Source organism: Fundulus heteroclitus, chromosome 21, assembly GCF_011125445.2.
Source record: "Fundulus heteroclitus isolate FHET01 chromosome 21, MU-UCD_Fhet_4.1, whole genome shotgun sequence".
Lineage (NCBI taxonomy): Eukaryota > Metazoa > Chordata > Actinopteri > Cyprinodontiformes > Fundulidae > Fundulus > Fundulus heteroclitus.
The window spans coordinates 35,993,264-36,013,694 of NC_046381.1; the positions used below are offsets into that span (position 1 = coordinate 35,993,264).

Consider the following 20,431-nt stretch of genomic DNA (forward strand, 5'->3'; position numbering starts at 1 on the left):
ATCCAAGCCAATTAACTGGTAAATGGGTGTAATTCAAACAAGCACTCCCTCTCCCAAACATCAGTCTTTTTTCACACAGACGTCCGTGCGCGATAATAATAAAATCAGAAACCATTACGTTTCAACAGGCTAGGTTATCAAATCTTTATTCTATGGAACAACAAAAACATAAATGTTGAGTAAAACATTTCCACATGTACAAGCAGCTGCGTGAAATGCCTCCTCACATCGTATGCACCTTACATTATTCAGAGCAGGTGTATGCATGTGTGTGAATATATATATATATATATATATATATATATATATATATATATATATATATATATATATATATATATATATATATATATATATATATATAATATATAATTTTTTATTTTGCACTTTATCAAGTCCAAATCTGATGCTGAAGTGGTCCAGGGTTCTAGAAATGATCTGTGGATGTGCTGTAGCGATGCAGTAAGCATGTAATTCCCATGGCCTCTGCCCCTGTAGCACACAGTGTGTTAGTGAGCGTTCAACAGCGCCAACGTCTAGCCTCCCTGGGTTTAAGCTGGTCGTTGTAGGTCAAGATTCATTCCAGTGGAAACGTTCTTCTCTTGAAATTCCCTGGAAACTGCAACCCTGTGCTTTATTAGGTGAAAGACTTCTGTTAACCCAAAGCAAAGCCTCTCTAGTCTATGTAGGTCCGTTTAAATAAAGAAAATCAGGCAATCATCCAATTTCCAGAAAACACAAGTGTAGCTGACTAAAGAGCTGATCACCCACTGTAAAGCCACAATTAAACTTAGCACTTTGTTGAAAATCTTTGTATTTAAACCATGATACACAACTTTAAAGATAAAAGATTAAAAAAATATGACAGTTACTTGCACTAAAGTCTATTTGAATGGAATTCTGTTTCTTTGGGATTTAACAAGGACATGGGAAATAGTGTTAAAGCAGACCAACGGTTTAGTTTTCATTCCTCCTGGTTTTTTTTTTTTTCAAAGGCAAATAATAAAAAAAAAACTCACAAAGAGCTGTCACTTTTAAATCTGTGACCTTTTTGTATGTTTGAATAATCAAAGAAACGTTAAATACACAAAGCCGTACGTGAGGACTGAAACGCACTGTTCTTACTTCTCCTCCTCTGCAGCTTTCTGTAGAAAGAAGACAGGCAGACATTAGCACTCGGATGCAGTTTTAATCAGAAGGTTTTATGTTCACCCATCATGACCTTCACCCGTGGATGCAGGTCATGTTTATTCAGCGCTTTTAATGATGCATATGAATCATTCTTTTTTGTTCCAGATGGGAATGAATAAACAGTGAGCATGTTTAGCTAGAACTGGGTGCAAAAGTTTGAACATATTGTGGATTTTGTTGGGTCCACACAGAGACATGTGGTGTGTGTATACACACCCTCACTAATTTCCTTTTTGGAAACAATTCCTCAACCACGGCTAAATGATTTGTGGCTACCATTATAACCTGCCTGGCTAATATTTGACCACTATGCAAACCTGCTATATTTTTATTTATTTAGTTTTCTTGCTCTTTTGGTCTTTAACGATGTCAAGAATCTTGTGTTACCATGATGAATTTTTTCATGAGACGGACACCGGCTCTGAATGCACACAGATCACACATAACATGCTGACACAAGACCGGATCTTTCCAAACGCGTTTGTTTCTCCTGACATCAGTTGACTGCACCGACCAACACTTCCTGAGAAGCTTAAAGCGTGCAGATAGTCCTTAGCCTCTAATAAGACTCAATTTAGAGTCAAGATGGTCAGATAGCAGTGCCTTTCCAGACGATGTAGATTACTGTGCAGCTGCATTAATGGGTCACATGGATGCCCCTTCCGTTGATACTCTCATGCACACAGTAAAATGATGTGCAAATACATTTACATCTTCAAGTTACAGAACTGTGCAATTTGCATGGATGTGCAAACAGACATTCCCTGAGAAACTGAAGTGTGCAAATAGACATTGGAACGTGAGAGGCAGTGTAAATGATTCTCATCTGGCCATGTGGAACCAGCAGCATGTTTGGAAGCAGGTAACAGACTGTGAACTGGGCTGCTAGTTTATTGATTCTGTTGGTGTTTGATTCAATGTTTCTGAATAGTTTACCTGATGGAAGTGGGACAAACAGTGCTTTGTTCTGGTGGGTGGGATCTATTGCAATACGTCTGGCACTTTTCTGGACTTGTGCAGTATAAATCATGTCCAGATCTTGTAGACTGCATCCCACAATCCCCTGTGCTGACCGTATGTGGAGTGTTTGGTTTGAAAGTTTCACCTCGACTCTTCAAAGCTAAAATATTTCTCCCACAGGCAAATTTGCTGGTTCAGTTATCAATTCATGGCGGTCTAGAACCTTAGTGGTGGCGTAGATCTTCTGATTATCCTGTTTTGACACATGAATCAAACATATGTTTTATTGCCAGGCCTCTGGAGACTTGACACACTGAGGAGGTAATTAGACCAGTAATTTGGCTGTTTTGGACAGACCCATATCCAATTGAAAGTCTGTGGTTAGACTTGAAGATCCTTGATCGTAATCAATAACCATCCAACATTAAGGAGCTGGAGCAGTTTTAGCCTTGAGGAATGGTTTAAAAAGCCCAGTGGCCAGATGTGGAGACTGATCCAAAGCAGCTTTCACCTGGAACCGCTGCAAAACGGTGGTGGGCTAGTGCCTTTCAATACTTTGGCAAGGCACTGTATGTATAGATGTGAGCCTGCATTTGTGTGTTGATTAGAAAAATGTCACAATAAATTCAAACTTCTGCACCTTATTATTCTCATTTACCTTACTGTTTTTGTTGTATAACAACTTAACCCCGCAAAACAGACATGGTTTACACATCTTTAATCCTCAAGATGAACGTAATTGATGTCAGTGGTGATTGGACAAAGTCTTCTGACTGAACGGAGTATCATGAGTGATTATTCATCAATTCAAACATCGGTCTAAGACTCTCACCCTGAGCTTCTCGAGGAGCCCTGATTTGCGCAGGTTGCCAAATGCTTTGAAGAGCTTCGGCGTCGGGGGTCTCTGCCCAAACAGAGCCAGGCCTTTCTGCTTCTCCTCTTTGGTTGCAGCCCCTGCAGGAGCTTTTGATTTAACCAGTTGCCTTTAAATATAGAGCCAGAACACACACACGTTACCGATGTTCTGTAGGTTCCAGGTTATAGACTTCTGCATAACAGGACCGTTTGCCCTGTGCGCAACTCACCTGCCCTTCTTGGCCAAAACCTTCTGAGACTCAGGGTAGTGGACGAGGATATCAAACAGGTCTTTCTTTTCCAGAACAAACAGGTTGGCGAAACCATACGCCCTTACGTTAGCCGTCCGTCTGTTCCCTCCATCTTTAGCCGACTGTAGTAAGCTAAAGGCAAACCAAGGCTTGATAAATGTCAGGTGAAAACTAGGAAAATCACAAAGATAACAGAGGAACTGAGAGACCATGTTCTGCTGGCTGCCTCTCACAGAAGGCAGGGACAGAATGGACAGAAAAATACAATCCGTGGTTGAGATTTTGTGCCGTTGGCAAGAAGTTTCTATACACCCGTCACTGGAACAACTTCAGACCTTTGGTGAGACGTTTAAACTGCTCGTCTTCAACCAATTAAAAAAAAATGGTGTGCACATGTTTGGATTTATTGTGGATTTCCTCTGATCCACGCAAGATCAGAATGACACACAAGCTCTCAAGTATAAACAAGCCCCCTGACTCGTCCTATATGGAGATGCATGTCTCTGTAAGGTGCAGCGAAGCGGCACACCTTCTGCACCCATCAACAAGCTTCTAGCTTTATCCTAGACCGCCATAAACGGGAAAATGCTGGAACACCAACTAACAGCAGCTGTTCTGATGTTCACACAAGCTGAAGTGAAAGTTGCGCCTTTCCTTACGAACAAGGGTTCTGGAGAATCGTTTTATGGTCGAGCTGGAAAAGGACTGAGTCCCGTCTGACCTCAATTACAAGAAGCATATTTAGAACCAACGTTAGGCATGGTGGAGGCAGCTGTACTGGTATATAACACCAAATGGGTGGATTAATGGCAGCGAATCCCCAGCTTAAAATTCTGTGTTAATGTCAACTTTGTTCATATATATTCATCTGTCCAAAGTGCTGTACACTACAACCGATATCAACATATAAAATAACTAATACACAACATATAATGAGAATAATCAAAAATGTTAAAAGTTAAAATACTGAAAAATACTAAAGGATAACAGAATCTGCTCAGCTTGAGTTAAAGGCCAGTGCAACTAGGCGTGTTCCCAAAAAGGCTTAAAAATGCAAAGCGACTGGGTTGTTCTAATGTTCAATGGAAGCCACAACAAATGCTCGGTTCTACAACAGAACCACAAATCAACAGCTGGAAAATTGAAATTTGCACACAGCTTGGCGTTCCAACATGATTACAGCTCTAATCTGGCTAATATTAAGCTTCTAGAAGGGTCCTGACTTCAAGGGACTATGATCCATATCATCAAACCAACCAGTTCAAGTGTGCTTTACCATCTCTGATAAAAATAGATTGGTCAGATTTCCACCAGAAGAATCACAGGAGCTTGTTGATGGCTACAAAGGCTCAGCAGTTGTTCTGCATATGCGCTACAGTAAAACTTAAAAAAACAACACACAATGATTTCACATTTGGGCACCAAATAACTTTTTTTCAAACTGAACTTTGCTGTGCAACCTTTTCAAGCAGGTAAAAGACTGATTGGTCCATAATTCAGTGGCAGCTGAGCCCTCTGATAAGCTGCGTGCTCACCTGATTTCTCCGAACACACAGCCAGCCTTCAGTGTCACGAACACAATACTGTTGTCAGGACCTCCCACCACCTGCACCGCTCCACTTTTGATGACGTACATCTCCTTGCCGATGTCACCCTGCAGAGGAGGACGCGACGCATCAGCTTGTAGCTCGGTGTTACTCTTGGATTATTTCGTGACGACCTGCCCAAGTCTCTCACCTTCTTCACGACAAAGTCTCCTGGCAGGTAGATGATGGACTTCAGCCTCAGTAACATGTCCACCAACATCTGCTGGTCGCAGCCCTGAAACAGACTCCAGTTGGTCTTACACTGTGATGGATGTCGGGTTAATTAGAAGCCACTTCAGTCAGTTTACCCATTCAGCTAGGATCTTGTTTATACTAATGACCTGAAGACTTTTTTTTTCTGTTCACAAGTCATTCCAGCCTTTATTGCATAGCAGCATATATGTTCCTTTCATCTCGTCAGCAGTCCTGATCTTCTGTCAAACAAGCCCCGGCTCTAGAGCAGATTAATCACCTGGAAGAGCTGGATCTTCTGGAAGGTGGCCAGGTTTATGTCCACAGCGATGGCGATTCGCATCACCAGAGGCATCTTTTCCAGAAGCTCCGACTCATCTGGAGAGGACACGAGAGCGTCTTCTGAGTCGAAATATCTGCAACATTTAGCAGATTACTCCAGCACTAGCTGGAGTAATCTGCTTTTTTTCTGTGGAAATCTCTGAATAGATACGTTGGTTCACACCTAGCATTCCCTGAGAAGCCCAGGTGTAGTTGTACCAGGTGCGCACCCTGTTCTGAACCATCTTGGGGATCGTGTAGGTGTTCATGTAGGCGACGCAGCCGTCCATCGATGCCCGAAAGTACGTCTGGGCTGCTGTGGCCGCTCCTATGACATCTCTCATCTAGAAAAGACAAGGCAGAAATTACAGCACTACAGCCAACTTCTAGTAATTACTTCTTGGGTACGAAAATAAGACCATTGTGAAAAGGTTACATAATGGAAACTCATAATATCCATGCCCTAATCAGCGAATCAACTCAAAACACCTACAAAGGTTTCCTGAGCCTTTAAAGGGTCTCTCAGTCTGGGTCAGTAGGCGACACAATCACGGGGAAGACTGCTGACAGGACAGATGTCCAGAAGACGGTCATCCACACCCCTGACAAGGAGTGGAAGTCTCAAAGGGTCATTGCTTGAAGAAGCTGGTTGTTCACAGCGTTGTTTCCAGGCGTATTAACAGAAAGTTGAGTGGAAGGAAAAGGTGCAGCACCGCTTTGAGACGTTTGTCAAGAAAATCCATTCAAGAAGCTTCACAAGGAGCGGAATGAGGCTGGAGTCAGCACATCAAGAGCCACTAGGAACAGATGAACACTACACATGGGCTACGGGCGTCTTTCCATTCGGTAAGGAGAAAAGAAACTGGACTGCTGCTCAATGGTCCAAAGTCCTGTTTTCAAGTGGCAGTGGATTCTGCATTTCATTTAGAAAACAATATGTCAGAGGTAGAGATGTGGTCCTAAATTTTGGCCCTCGATGGCCAGTGTCCTGCAACTTTTATTTGTTACTCTTCTTTAATACACCTGGTTCAAATAATGGAAGAGTGGAAAAGCACAGAATCCACATTGAACCTTGAAGTTCAGTATGAAGTTTCCATAGTCTGTCTGTCTGATGGTTTAGGGTTGCATGTCATCTGCTGGTGTTGGGCCACTGTGTTCTCTGAAGTCAGCCAGGATATTCTAGAGCACTTTATGGTTCTGCTTGCCTCTGCAGACAAGCTGTATAGAGATGCTGATTTTATTTTCCAACAGGACACGGTACCAGCCCACACTGCCAAAGGTACCAAAGATGGTTCAATGACCATGGTGTTGGTGTTCTTGATTGGCCAGCAAACTCCCCTGACCTGAACCCCATGGAAGCTATGAGCTGTTGTCAAGAGAAAGATGACCCAGACCAGACCCAACTAGGCAGATGACCTGAAGGCAGCTATCAAAGCAATCTGGGCTTCTATTACATCTCAACAAAACCACAAGCTGATCACCTCTATGCCATGATGCATTGATGCAGTCATTCCTGCAAGAGGCCTAACAAAGTACCGAGTGAATCGAAATTTACATACTTTGCAGAAACCTGACACTTCTGTTAAAACTATCCCATTAAAAAGAAAAATAGATATATACATATATGCATACATACATATATATATAATGAAATGTCAAATTTTTCTTGGAAACTGAATTTTGGGTTTTCATTTTCAGTATACCCTAATAAGTATGATTTAACAAGGGGAGCAATTGACCTTTGATATTTGTGGTTGACACAATTTCAAGAACATAATTAATTTGCCAGGTGGGTACTCTGGTGACTGCTGATAGAGTTATAGCCTTTTGGATCATTGTAACCTGAGGTAGAAAAAAACTTGACAAAGAGAAGGTAAAAGTTGTTTTGTATGAATAAAAATAAAATGTACCTGTCCAATCAGACTGGAAAACACAAAAACTCCAATGAAAAAGTTGGTCATCTGAAAGATGATTTCAAACAGAGTCACAGGTTCTGGAAGGCCCCCGATGTTGATGAGACTACGCACAGCGAAGTAATAACAGCGCAGGTACCTAAGTAAAAATGGCAAAAACATTAAAATACGTGAGTTATTGATACAGACAAGATGTATAATAGATGTAGTAACGCATCTGACTTCAGGTTTTATGAAAACAGGAAATGTAAGATTTTCTGTTTTCATTAAAAAGAAGCTCTAAAGACCAATGTGATTCGTAGATCATTTCCAACTAAATAGGAGTATACAATATATGTAGAAATCCACAAAACCTTTTTTCCTTCCGATTTGTAAAGAAAGAATAATGATGTAAGGTAAGATGTAAGATGTAAAGTTTAGCAAACATGAAGTTTATTCTAAAAACTTGCAGAAAACATTAGCAGTTTCCAAGAATCCTATGAAGATATCATGAATAAATTAAAAAGGTTTTCATAGAACAGTCTGTAACTTTTTCGGGATCTTGATTTATGATTTATAATTAATAGAGCCATGAATCCTGCGTGTAAAAAACTAAAATAATCCTGCATTTCTGGTTGAGAGTTTATGACCTTAAGCTTAAGTGCAATTTGGTTATGCAGCAGCACAACGATTCAAATCACACCAGCTAGTCCAACACTAAAATACCTAAAAATAAAAAATAAATTAAAATTAAAACACAATTTCACCCTAACCACCTCAACAAATAAAAATTCCGGAGTGACATAGTTAAACCTCAAATCGTGGTGCTGTGGCATTACATTAAACAAATGTTTTGTGTAAAAAAAACCCATCCAACATAGCTGAATTCTAACAATTTTGTTAATGAATGGCCAAAGTTCCTCCTCAGCCACGTAAAAGACCCATTACCAGTTAGCACTAGCGCTTGGTGGTAGTTGTTGCCGTTGAGGTTGGAACAACCGGTTTTTAGGTTTAGGGAGGAATAATATTTTTTTTTCTCAGTAAATAAAGTCCTCATTTGAAAACTGTTTTTTTTTTTTTGTATGGACTCAGGTTATCTTTGATTTAAAAATTTGTTTCATCTAAAATATACAGATTTTGCAAAACAAAGAATAATAATTAAAAAATAGAATAAACTTTTGAGATACAGATAGTTTTTCAAAGCATGACACATTTTTATATTTGATTGTTGTGGAAGAGTATACGTTTTCTATTCACTATTAAACTATGTATCCTGATGTAGGAAAGAAGATGCTGAATGAAACACTCAAGGTTAGAATAGGCTCAGAAAGGTTTAGATGATATCTAGTTTGCATATTCCATAGATTTATTCTATTTTAGAAAAAAATCTGGGATAGTATTTTGTGTTTAATAGGAAAAGCTCCTCAACATAGTAGATACTCAGCTACTTCACAAGCCTTCAGCACCATGGACAGAGGCTAAAACATTTTGTGTTCCAGCTTTAGATGGATCACCAGAGATAAAAGCTTTCTAAACAATAAGTCAGAAATTATAAGTACATACGCTGTGCCTTTTCCATCGTACACCCATGTTGTTGTTGCCAGACCCTGGTGCACTGAGGCCACGTAGTAAGCACAGGCGTTGAGATGGAGCATGTAAAGCAGGTAGCCGGTGGTACGGGCCACTCTTCATCAGTCACACAGGGATGATAAGAGAGAAGCAGACATGGTTAACGGGAATTATACATAATATTTAATTCATCTCCTCATTGTAATATTTGTCTTGAAAGTGAAACCAATTTGTTTTCCCTTGTTAATATCTGCTTCCTTCAAGTTGAGACCCAAAGACACTCATTTATTTAACTGCAGCAAAATCAAATTGGAGACAGAGCGACAATTCAAGTCCACCCCTCACTGCTTCACAGGAATTAAGAGGATGTACATCAGCAAAGGTTCAGCTAATCAAACACATTTATTAACGGATAGAGAAGCACGGGAGAACAACTCAAATAAATGTGATCTGAAGTACTCACGTACAGCTAAGTTAAAATAGTTTGGTTAGGGTTAGGGGTAGGGTTAGTACCAATGGAGTTGTTTACACACTTTTGTTTCAAAACAAAGACATCAGCGATGATGATGGAATTTTACCAAATGATTTTAAAGGAAAACTGATAATTGAAAATTTACACCTAACCAAGGGTGCCACACTGCCTACCCTCACCATCGTAAACAACTATGTCTACTGTGGATCACCTCCAGTTCCTCAGAACCACCCTTATTCAGTTAGTCATGTGTTTGTCCATCACTGTGGGGTTCAGTTCAGCGACAAAACAGGACAGGTTCAAACTACAACAAACAATTAGGTCTGCAAAGAGGATTACCAGGGCTGACATCCCCTCCGTCCAGGACATGTACAGCTCTAGGGTCAGGAAAAGGGCAGCCATCTTTAGGATGTTACCTGACTGTCCCAAATTCATTCCAGTCACCTCTTCCTCTTAATCACACTAGCAATTATAGTATAATTTAAATGTTCAATCTATACAAATACAAAGAAGGCTGTCCAAAGAACCTTTGAATAACACCAGTCATGGGTTCTGTCTAATCATAGCCACAATCTGTAGCCTCAGATTTATTTTCCCAGAAATGTGAAATGTATTTGTGTTTTGTAAGCTTGAATGTTTACCTCCAGATGTAAGCTTTGGCCATTATGCTTTCAAGTCGGTCACTGAACTCAAAGAAAGACTCTATCTAAAACACAGAGAGATAGAGAGACTCTGAGGATGTGTGGTGTCTTGTGAAAAATTATAAACTCTATTTAAGTAGAGATAATGTGACGCCAACTTACCCTGATGAAGCGGTTGACTCTGAATATGGTGGAGAACCCAAAGTGTAGAGAGAGAAGGTCAAAAGGGATGATGCTGAAAATGTCTGTCTAAATTAAACACACAAAGGAATATTTAACCTCTCAAGAACAAACACAAGTATGGTCACACATGTATATAAAATATGTTAGCAGAAGTTAGTTTTATTCATGAGAGCTCATTTATTAGCATTTTAGGTTTCAGTGCTTACTAAGAAAATATGCTTGAATTTTATTTCAATTCAACATGGAAGATGTAAATGCACCCTTACCTTAAATCGATAGGATTTCCGATAATGCACTTTAGTCATGGCTCTAACTTTCTGCAAGCACAGAGGGATTTATTTAAATTACATACACAGTAAATTTGACAGAATACAATGTTCTCAAGTTGAAGAAAATGTACTCAGAAACAGATTACATTTGGCTCCTCTCAAAAAATTCAAGTAAATTTAACTTACAAATTTACAGATATATTTCCTGTGTATGGTTAAAATGTACTTATACTGTCAGCATGGGGGTGCACCCAGGATTTGTTTTGAAGATTTTCATATTTTTGCAAAAACAAACCAAACCAAAAAAATAAAAAAAAACATTTTTGTACATTTTGTCTGTCAGTTTTCTGCTGTTTGCTGAATTTCTTCTCTAGACACAGCCCTGAATGATCCTATTCGAAGATTTTAAGCAAAACAAATGTTCTGCTGTGAAAATGTGTTTCTAAGAAACAAAAACTAACATCTAACCTCTAATGATAATACATCTTGTTATCATTAGTTCACTGAAGTTTAAAAAGTGGTTGAATTAGCTCTGATAAATTTAACATTATTTACTGTAGTACTGACTCAAATCACTTGCAACAGAAAAAGGCAACATTCATTAATGTCGCCCTATTTGGAGGTGTGTGGGACAGCCACACAAGATTTAGGTGTCTTGTTTGTCCAGACTCTAGTTTTTCTCATTTGCAGTTCTGTCTAACTAAACTCAATTATTACAGTTTCCACAGATTGGCAAAAAAAAAAAAATACGCCGCATCTAATCTCAACTTGTCAGAGTTAAGGAGCAAAGGCTAAATCTCTGTCTTGAGTTTGCAAGCAGTCATAGAAAACAGCAACTTTGCATGCTGCTGAGCATTAGAAGGCTGTTAAGCATTGGACGTCAGTATGAGATGCTGACCATACTTCGCTTGTAACCTCCTCAGGTGCACCTCCACGACAGAGACGCTTTGTGACTTACAATAATGTCTCCAGCTTTGACAAACTGCAGCCGTGGCTGCCAAACCACGATGTCGATGACATTTACGACGTCAGAGAGGACGTCAAAGAATATCCAGAACGGGTTGGCGGTCTCGCTGTGGTAAGGGAAGGCCAGCCGGGCGGGGCTCAGCCAGATGTTGTAGTTGTAGGCAACGGCTACGACAGACAACCAGGCGATGTACCGACGATCTGATGAGAGAAGTAAAGGGACGTCTGAGACAATTTAAGCTGTTCAATGAAAAGCTTTAGTCACTGGTGGAGCACAACAAGCATTGTGTACCTGTGAACGGATCAATAGTGCTTCCCAACACTGTATCCATCTTCTCCTCCACTGGGTGGAAGAGGACATCAAAGCACGAGCAGCTGATGTCTGGCAGAATCTTTCCCTTCCTCCTGGCCTCCTCGGCCAGCCTCTCCTCCTCTGCTTTCTTCTCAGCCTCCAGTCTTTTCTCTTCATCCTTTTTCCTTTTCTCCTCTGCTTTTTTGGCCGCTTCCTCTGCCTTCTTTCTCTCTTCTTCTTCTTTGGCTACCCGCTCCTCTTCCTTCTGTCGTTCATACTCCTCCTTTCTCAAAACAGGTGCTGAAAAGCCAAAGGGTCATGGTTGTAAACAAACCCTTGTGGGTAATTTTTGCATGCCGGGACAAATCCTGATTATTTCTCTCCGACACTTACTGACAGGTGGGGTGATTTCTGGAGATGTGGCGTAAGGGTCTATAGCTTTCTCCTTGAGGAACTCGTTTCTTTCTCTTAACTTCTTTATGACACTTCTGAGGACGTCGTCTGCGTATCGGGAGTAGACAACAGGGGGGGTGGAGGGGGGTCCTTCCCTGAAAACGGAAAAGCAAAAATCAAAATCAAATGACAGGAGGACAGCGTGCAGGGTGGTGAAACAGAGATGCTGTGGGTCAACAGGCATTTATTAACCTGCTGAGATGATGGCCCGATTCAGTGCCTTGCAAAAATATTCCTACCACCTCAAAGCACAAACTTAAGTGGATTTTAATGGGGATTTTAATGGGGATAAAAAAAACCAAAGTATCGCATGACTGTGAACGGGAAGGAGCCTGACCAGCTTCCATATCCAAAAGTACAGCATGATACTGCTACCACCATGTTTCACCATTGGAATGGTGTTGTGTCCCATACATGGGTTCTCATGACTTTTTTTTACTTCTCCATAGAAACCAGGTTTGTGAAGTACATGACTAGTAGTCGTGCCGTCAACGGATTCTCCCAGCTGAGCCGCGGAGCTCTGTCTCTCCAGCAGCTTTCAGTTTCACAGAGATGGGCTCTATATACTAATTAGGGGATTCCCCAAGGCAGCTACTCCCAAGTGGTTTTATTTAGAGAGGAGTAAAGGCGAAAAATACAAATGCCAGCCACACTTTTCAGATTTTTACAGGTAAATGTCTGAAAACCACATATCGCTTTCCTTCCTTTTCACAATCATGTGCCACTTTATGTCGTCGTGCCCCATTTTGAATGTAACAAAAGGTGGAAAAATTCAAGAGGCACGGCTGCTTTTAAAGTGTTTGAAAAGCCTAAATTATGTGATTTTTTTTTGGCCAATGTTTCGTAATACACATTTATTGTGCTTTGCAGATACCGCGTTTAAAACATCTACGGTGCCGGCAGAGAAAAGCAGATTGTTTTCAAATGAATTATAGCTTGTATGTGAATCCTGTCTGGGATCATTCTCAGTCCCCAACGCTACAATAAGCTCTTAATCTGCTTTCCTGCTTTAGGAGTCATGCTGCAGGTCACAGGTGGATCATGATGTGTCTGCAGTAGCCCTACAGAGTACTGTTTGGGCTTTCACATTTAGAATTATACAGTTAATTGCAACTAAACTGGGTACAATGGATAAGTTCTTCAGTTAAAATGCCTTGATGTGGCAATTATTGTAATATGTTGCTACATCAATAAACTGCCATGTTTATTGATGTAGCAACATATTACAATAATTGCCACATCAAGGCACTTTAACTGAAGAACTAATCCAATTCATATCCCACTATAATATGAAAGAAATCAATGGTGTCTGGACTGACACGAAATCCACAAAGCTGATTAAATTTTAATCGGGTCACTTTCAGTTCCCCACAATATATATTTTTTATCAACCTCTGCACATGTCAACATTTAATGGCATTTTATCACCACTTAAAAGGGGGAATACTAAATAAATACCTCAGCCTCTCTGGACACTCCTCATCCTTCTCACAGCAACCAAGCTTACCTAATTAGCCTCCAACCTTTATGTAGTGCTATCTTTGAAAGCTTGGGGTCGTTATTTTGAACGCACTGATAAACACGCAGAGTCTTTCACTGGCCGGAGGCTAAATCTGGCAATGATATGTCAATCCCATCTTGCCCGATGCTCAGGGCAAAGTCCTGCTGTGCTTCTGCTGCCCTGAAGACTGGAACTACGGAGTCTTCTTGAGCATTTCCACACTGCACACGTAGGTCCCTTAAAGGCTGCAGTCTTTTTGTGCTGAAAGCGTCTCTTAATTGTCATGATATTGCAGACAAATGCAGATGGAGAGGTTCAGAAGGTGATTTGGCAAACTGATATGGGAGGTGTCTGATCTTTAAATGGACATAGCTAAAGCAGGATATATTTGGTCAAGCCTTTTTTATATAGCTGCTGATCTCTGGTTCAGTTGGCTGGCAAGCAGCTGCTGTGCTGAAAGTGTCCATCTTAAGCTGCACAGGATTTGGCTTCATCTTTCCTCGCTTAGTCTCCTTGCTGCTTTGGGCTTATTCTTGGTTATGTATTCTCAGGGATTTTGTAGAGTTGTGTCATGTCAGCCTTTGGCAGGGAGAGCAGGGTTTCTACATGCCAGGTACAGCTGCTGACCTTTATACCATGGAAGGTATTGGTCTTCCAGGATACTGTGTTACCTTCCATTTGAAACAGGACTCATGGAAATGACACCTTCGGCCCTGGATTTTCAAGTCTTTACACCAGTAAGATGCCTCGGGACAGATCCTGTGGTCAGATATTTGGTTTCAAATGATTGGTGGTGGAATGACCAGACTTGCAGCATGATGTTTTGCTTTCCTAGGCTTTGGACAGTGGGTGAAATTAATTCAGTTTGAAGATTGATCGGGCCATGCCACTGGGGGTTCAATTATTTGTAAAGTGGTCCTATCCTTTGCAGTCTAGTCCCCTTAATGGCCCATTGTAAACTGTCCTTTCTGCAGCAATCTGCAGAAACCTTTTGTATTATCCCTTCAAATCCCCAATATTAAAAAAGTAATAACAAACCTGTAAACACTATCAGCTGTAAGAGGTAACACAGCGTTATGGCACCAGTGTGACATAGAACGAAGCAACAACAATAGAAAGAAACAGCAGCACAAGTCTGCTGGCGTGTGCCCTGCGGAGAAAATATACCCACTATATATCCTGTCTAATCTAAGTAATTATGTTCAAAAGCACAGTCTCCTGCAGATAATAGCTTGTCAAGGAAGGCACCAGCAACAACTTTGATTTAAAGTTCTGAATGTGTTTAGATAACCAGCCTGCATGTTAATCACTTGGATGAGAGCGCAATGCTCTGTGTGAGGTTTCACCTTGGGGAAATCCCACACATCCTAAGCTTGATGAATGTCACACCACTTTGGTTCTGCAACCCTGGCTGCAGGATCTGAAAGCGCACAAGACCTCTGATCTCGGTGTTTCAACTTGTACGATGTGAAAGGAAAAGAAAATATAAAAAAATGTGAGGTTTGTGGTTGCATGTTTGCGGCAGAACGATAATCTGAGAAGGAATGCTGTCTTCAGACAATCGATCATGTTTGGTCCTGAAAATTTGGCTTGTTAATGATGTTTGCTTGAAGCGAGCTCATGTGGCTGATCATTGAATCAACAAGCTAAATTATAGTTTTATGTCTTAAGGGGAAGTCAAAGACTGTTGATAGGTGGCTTTAACACTCATCCGACACATTGACTTGAGTTGTACCAAGAAGACACAAAAGATTACTAGACTCCAACCATGGATCACAAGTGACAACGCTTCTGAACGGATCAGCTTCCAAAAAAATGTGACCGGTTTTTTTGTGATTCTATTGGCCTTTACATCTTTGATTTAAAGAGTTGCTACAAATAAGATTTTCCTGCTAGTAAGTGTACTACACGTAAATGCTTATCTTTGTGAGTTCAGCCTTCACATTACTCACTCTTTCAAACCGGCTTATGAAAAATGTACAAAATGCACTGATTAAAAAGGGGTCCTTTCCTTGCATGAATATGAAGACATAGATCACATGACTTTAGAAATTAGATGTATTGGTTCTGAAATGTAAATCCATCAGGGATCTTCAATCCTGGTCATCAGGCCCCACTGTCCTGCATGTTTTAGGTGTTTCTCTGCCTATATAAACTTCACATTACCAGGCCTTCTGCAGCCCTTGATGTTGAGGAAGTCATGCAATCATTTGATTAAGGTGTGGTGGAGCAGAGGCACATCTAAAACATGCAGGACAGTGGGTCGTGAGAACCACGGTTGAAGACCCTTGGTATATAATATCCTATTTCCTGAGCAAACCCCAACTCAGTGAAACTGAGTGAGGCTCCCCATATGCACCGTCATGTCCACATCCTTACCCTTGAGCTCCTTCTGGATCTGCCGGGGCAGCAGGAGCAGCAGGTTCAGCCGGAATGGCTGGCGTAGGACCTGGAAGATATGTTCAACGAAAACTTTGGGTCTGTTTTAACAGCAGTACAACCAGCATATTCACTCTGGCAGTGACCCCCGTTAAAGGGGAGTTTTCCTCTCCACTGTTGCTTCATGCTTGCTCAGTATGAGGGATTGCTGCAAAATTATCAACAATGCAGACGACTGTCCACTGTGTCTCAGCGCTCCTTCAGGAGGAGTGAATGCTGCTTGTCAAGACTTGATGCAATCTGCTGGGTTTCCTTAGATAGGAAACTTTTTTACCAATCTGTGTGATCTGATTGAATTTTACTTTGGAAAGTGCCTTGAGATGACATGTTTTATGAATTGGCTCTATATAAATAAAATTTTATTGAATTGAACATAAGCACCTCTTGAACCATTTCAGACTGAACTCTGTGGAGTGTAAAAAAAAAAAAGTATAACCTGGGGTTCATAGTTGTGTGCACCACTACCAAAGTCTTGGGAATTTAAAACGGTGAGGCAGAGTAAACAATGTGTTTGTTCAATGCATGGGTGAGATGGTAAATGTAACACAAATATTATTGGTTAGTGAAATATATCAACTTCATACAGTCGATGGAACTCTTCTGTGTTCATAACATATAGAAAGCCCTTTGGTAACATAATGGAGGAAGTTGGCAATTTTCCTAAAGTTGTCAGAGAGCTGAGAGAACTGCATTTCCAAAACTGTGAGTGGTCCACATAAGCTGCAGTACGACCCAAAAGCTACAGAACCAGTCAGAGGTTTCCATGACCAGCGGTGAGACTGTTACATTCATTTTAGGCACTGGATGGTGGATTTGAGCTGCTTCTTTCAGGGTGGCCTGATACAAGAAAAAAACTTCTGTGACTTTTAGGACAACTGGATGGAGACGTTTAAATGGACGTTGGACATTCTCCAATCCACGTAAGGTAAAAATGACAAGCTCAAATATACAGTACACATACAACCCCTAAAAGCCTGCGGACAAATATCCCTTCCAATATGGCTGATAAACCACACAGTTCTGTGGGCGTCAAAAAAACCTTTGGCATAATTCTGGCAGGACATTGGTCCTGTGTTCCTGGTGACACTGGTAGAACCACAGTGCTGCTTGGTTTTACGGAACAGACATGGGCGTTTAGCCATAGTGCACAAGTGTTCAATGGTGTTATAGTTGTTCCAGAAGTTTGATATTATCCTGCTTTATTGATGAACAAACTATTCTTTTTTGTGTTTGTCTTGCTAACACACCTAATGGTGTCCAAGTGATAACAATTACACTTCTCACTCATGCTTGATGCTTGAGTTTTCTTGGGTTTGAAAGCTTCACCTTGACTCCTTCAAAGATAATTTGGATGACTGTGACTCCACAAAAAAAAATCTTGTGCTTGGTAATTATATATCGGTGTTCCAGCGCTTTCAGGGTCATAGTAGGCTTGACTATCGGTGGTTTCTTTGCTGTTCCTGAACATCACAATCAACTTCCATTCCTCTGAGTGTAACAGTTTGGTAACAATGATCCTAAACACGCGGCAAAGCCGGTTTTAGAGTAGATACACCGACTCTTTGCTGCCAAGATCAATGATCAAATATGTAGACAGAATTATTCCAGCACTGTGTGGTTTTGTTGCAAATTCGAAGGGTTACTATGCAACAACTGGAGTGGGATGAAGAAAACTACAAATCACAAAGCCAAAAGACTGTTCCTGAAATACAGTAAAAACACAACTAAATCTGGAGTTCAGATTGAATATAAAGAACCTCTCACCTGTTGTCGGTTCTTCCTTCTTTGGCTCATCATCATTCTTCGTGTCGTTGACTTTATCTTCTTTTTTCTCTCCATTTTCCTCCTCTTTACTTTCACTTGTTAACTTTGGCTCCTCTACTTTCTCGTCTTTCTCTTCTGGTACTGTTTCCTCCTGTAATTAAATGAATCAAGGGAAAGCTATCAGCTATTCCCTTTGTGACACTGAAGCTTACTCGGATGTTTTCAGTAACTTATTAAAGTTAAAATTATTGTGTTGGGTATTGTTTTTGTAAAGACCCAGAACCTAAACCACTGATCACTAAATTGAGACCGAATTATCAATTCAACCAAATTTGTAGCTCTTAATAATAATACTGTATATAGGCACAGTAGAAACCAGATATTGACATACAATATATATAATGAAACATAAGCTTTTTCTTACTGTCTGACATTAAATTAGGGTAAATCTTTTCAGCTTTAGGTCAGTCCGGTTTATCAACCTAATTTTTATTCCCTTAATACCAAAATAAAGAGAAAACAAGTTTTTTGGATATGTTTTTTTTTTTTTACTTCATAGTCAGTAGTCTATGTGCAATACGATTTATATACCGTTACACTATTTGGTAAAGCCCAGATGATGGTGTCAAAGTTTTGTAAGCTTCTGATTAATTAAAAGAAACATTTCACCACCTGCATTAGGACAAAGGATGTAATTTAGCTATTGTGGTAATTACTGCCGAATATCACGGTAACGTTGAGTAATTTGCACCGTCCTAATAAAATAAAAAAAGAAAAAGGAGTTAGCTGGAGTAACGCAAGTTTGTGTATTCTAAAGCAACAGATCAACAGCTTTCTCGTGTGACACGATGGAAAAAGCAACTCAGCCAAAATGGGAGGAAGACAGCTGTGGACCGCCACAGGTCTGGTTCTTCTTTGCAGTTTTCAGAAACCTGAAGGTACAACGTTCATCTGTTCAAGATTGAGTCAGACGCTGTCTTCTAGAGATGATTGTGTTTCGATGTGAAATGTCCAGAACAAAGGCAAAATACCTTGGGATGATGCTGGCTGAAGCTGCTGAGAGAATGGTGCCGCCACCAGCTAAAAGGCCACTCACATAGGAAGCCATTACTCTAAAAGGCAATATAAAAGAACCACTCCTGTGGTCTGACCACACCAAGACTAATCTGAGACTATTACTACATTTGGAGGAGTGAAGCTTGCAGGTCAGAGAAGATTCTACCCACTGGGAAGCACAGTGGTGGCAGCATCATGCTGTGGGACTGTTTCGCTGCAAGAGGAACTGATGCCCTTCGTAAAACAGATGACATCATTTGAAACGAGCATCATGTAAAGCAATATCTGAAGACATCAGCATAGAAACCAAAGTTTGGACACAAACAGGTCTCCAAAATGGACAATGATTCAGAGCTTACCACAGTTAGAAAGTACAACAGTTACAGCACTTCTGATGGGAAGTACGGGCCACAATTCCTGCTAACCATAGGGAGGAGCATGTGGAAGGATGGTTCAAAACATTTGTCGTAGAGCAGGGAACGTTAAGGATGATTCGAAATTACCCAGTAAGAAAAAAAAGTTGCATGTCCTTTATACAGTATGTATATCTGGTTTCAAGTATATTGTTCAGGATGGGCAGAAAACCCAACCATGAGGCTGTTGAGGATACAAATCAGGTGTTGATCCACACAGACAATCTCTGTTCCAACTAAAACAGGAGCTTTTCTCCACATCAGTGCCAAGCTGCCTCTGCAGCTTTCACGGATCACCGTTTATTTTCCTCTGGCGCCGCCCAGCCACCATCTGACCAGCATGTTTAAGACTGGGAATTTAATTTCTTTAAAGTTATGTGGCGTTAGAGCTAAAAGATAAGCCACAAAAAGAAAATGAACTGAACAGTTTGCGTGTTTAAGTGTGCGATACATGTATGTTGTATGAATTCTAAAGAAAATAAAGGAGAACAAATCCTTACCTTGGCTGGGGGAGCCGGTGCGTTTGGAGGAGCAGCTGTCTGGGCCGGCGGGGGATCAGGAACCAACAACCTTCTCAACCTCCTGAACATGTTGGAGGGATTTTCAGTGGGCTACAGCGACTAGGTTAGTCCATCCACTTCTCCTAGCCACTTTGTAGCAGAGGAGAACTCGGTGAGCTGCCCTCTCAGACCTAAACAACACACTGAGGCTTTGAAATTTCTTCGAATCGGTGGTAATTCCCTTTGGGCACTCCCCCTTTCTGTCGGGGCCAGCACCAGATGAGCTATCACATCCGCCAGTCCCTGCCAGGCGGGATAAGAGTCTTAATGGCAACATTTGAAGTGTATTGCAATTATTACATCTTAGTTACATAAACTAGAATTGATCAGCTAAAGATGAAATTATACTTTATGAAGGAGAAGCTTTTTTTGTCTGTTTTTTTCTTTTGGTTAGCCCACATGGAGGAATAGATATGGGGGAGAGAGGTCTGGTGTAAATTTTCACTCCCCTCGAATCTTACAATTCCTTCTGAATGCAGAAAGATGGAGTTCAGAAAGAGACCCTACAGGTAATCAGTCTTTACAATCTCGCTGTCTGACTAACAGGATTAGACAGGATCTGCACCAGAACTTCTGCTGTGCAAACGGAAGGCCGAGGGACTCGC

General features: G+C 40.8%; 1 protein-coding gene across 2 annotated transcripts; it reads right to left on the bottom strand.

Annotated features, from left to right (window-relative positions):
• Positions 1 to 1,014: 1,014 nt before the first annotated feature.
• LOC105935330 (cyclic nucleotide-gated cation channel beta-3) lies at positions 1,015 to 20,368 on the bottom strand. 2 transcript variants are annotated; one of them, XM_021323137.2, is made up of 18 exons: positions 19,767 to 20,368; positions 17,798 to 17,948; positions 15,974 to 16,043; positions 12,034 to 12,188; positions 11,641 to 11,940; positions 11,341 to 11,549; positions 10,380 to 10,430; positions 10,093 to 10,179; positions 9,931 to 9,995; positions 8,812 to 8,934; positions 7,267 to 7,408; positions 5,541 to 5,700; positions 5,316 to 5,413; positions 4,995 to 5,078; positions 4,793 to 4,911; positions 3,237 to 3,389; positions 2,984 to 3,134; positions 1,015 to 1,145 (listed from the first exon to the last, which is right to left on the bottom strand). In XM_021323137.2, exons 1-18 carry the CDS (start codon positions 19,854 to 19,856, stop codon positions 1,122 to 1,124), a joined length of 2,232 nt encoding a protein of 743 aa, XP_021178812.2. In that variant the 5' UTR covers positions 19,857 to 20,368; the 3' UTR covers positions 1,015 to 1,121. The 2 variants fall into 2 exon arrangements, with proteins under 2 accessions (XP_021178812.2, XP_035981216.1); XM_036125323.1 differs by lacking the exon at positions 1,015 to 1,145 and having other exon boundaries at positions 1,855 to 3,134.
• Between the last annotated feature and the right edge of the window lie 63 nt (positions 20,369 to 20,431).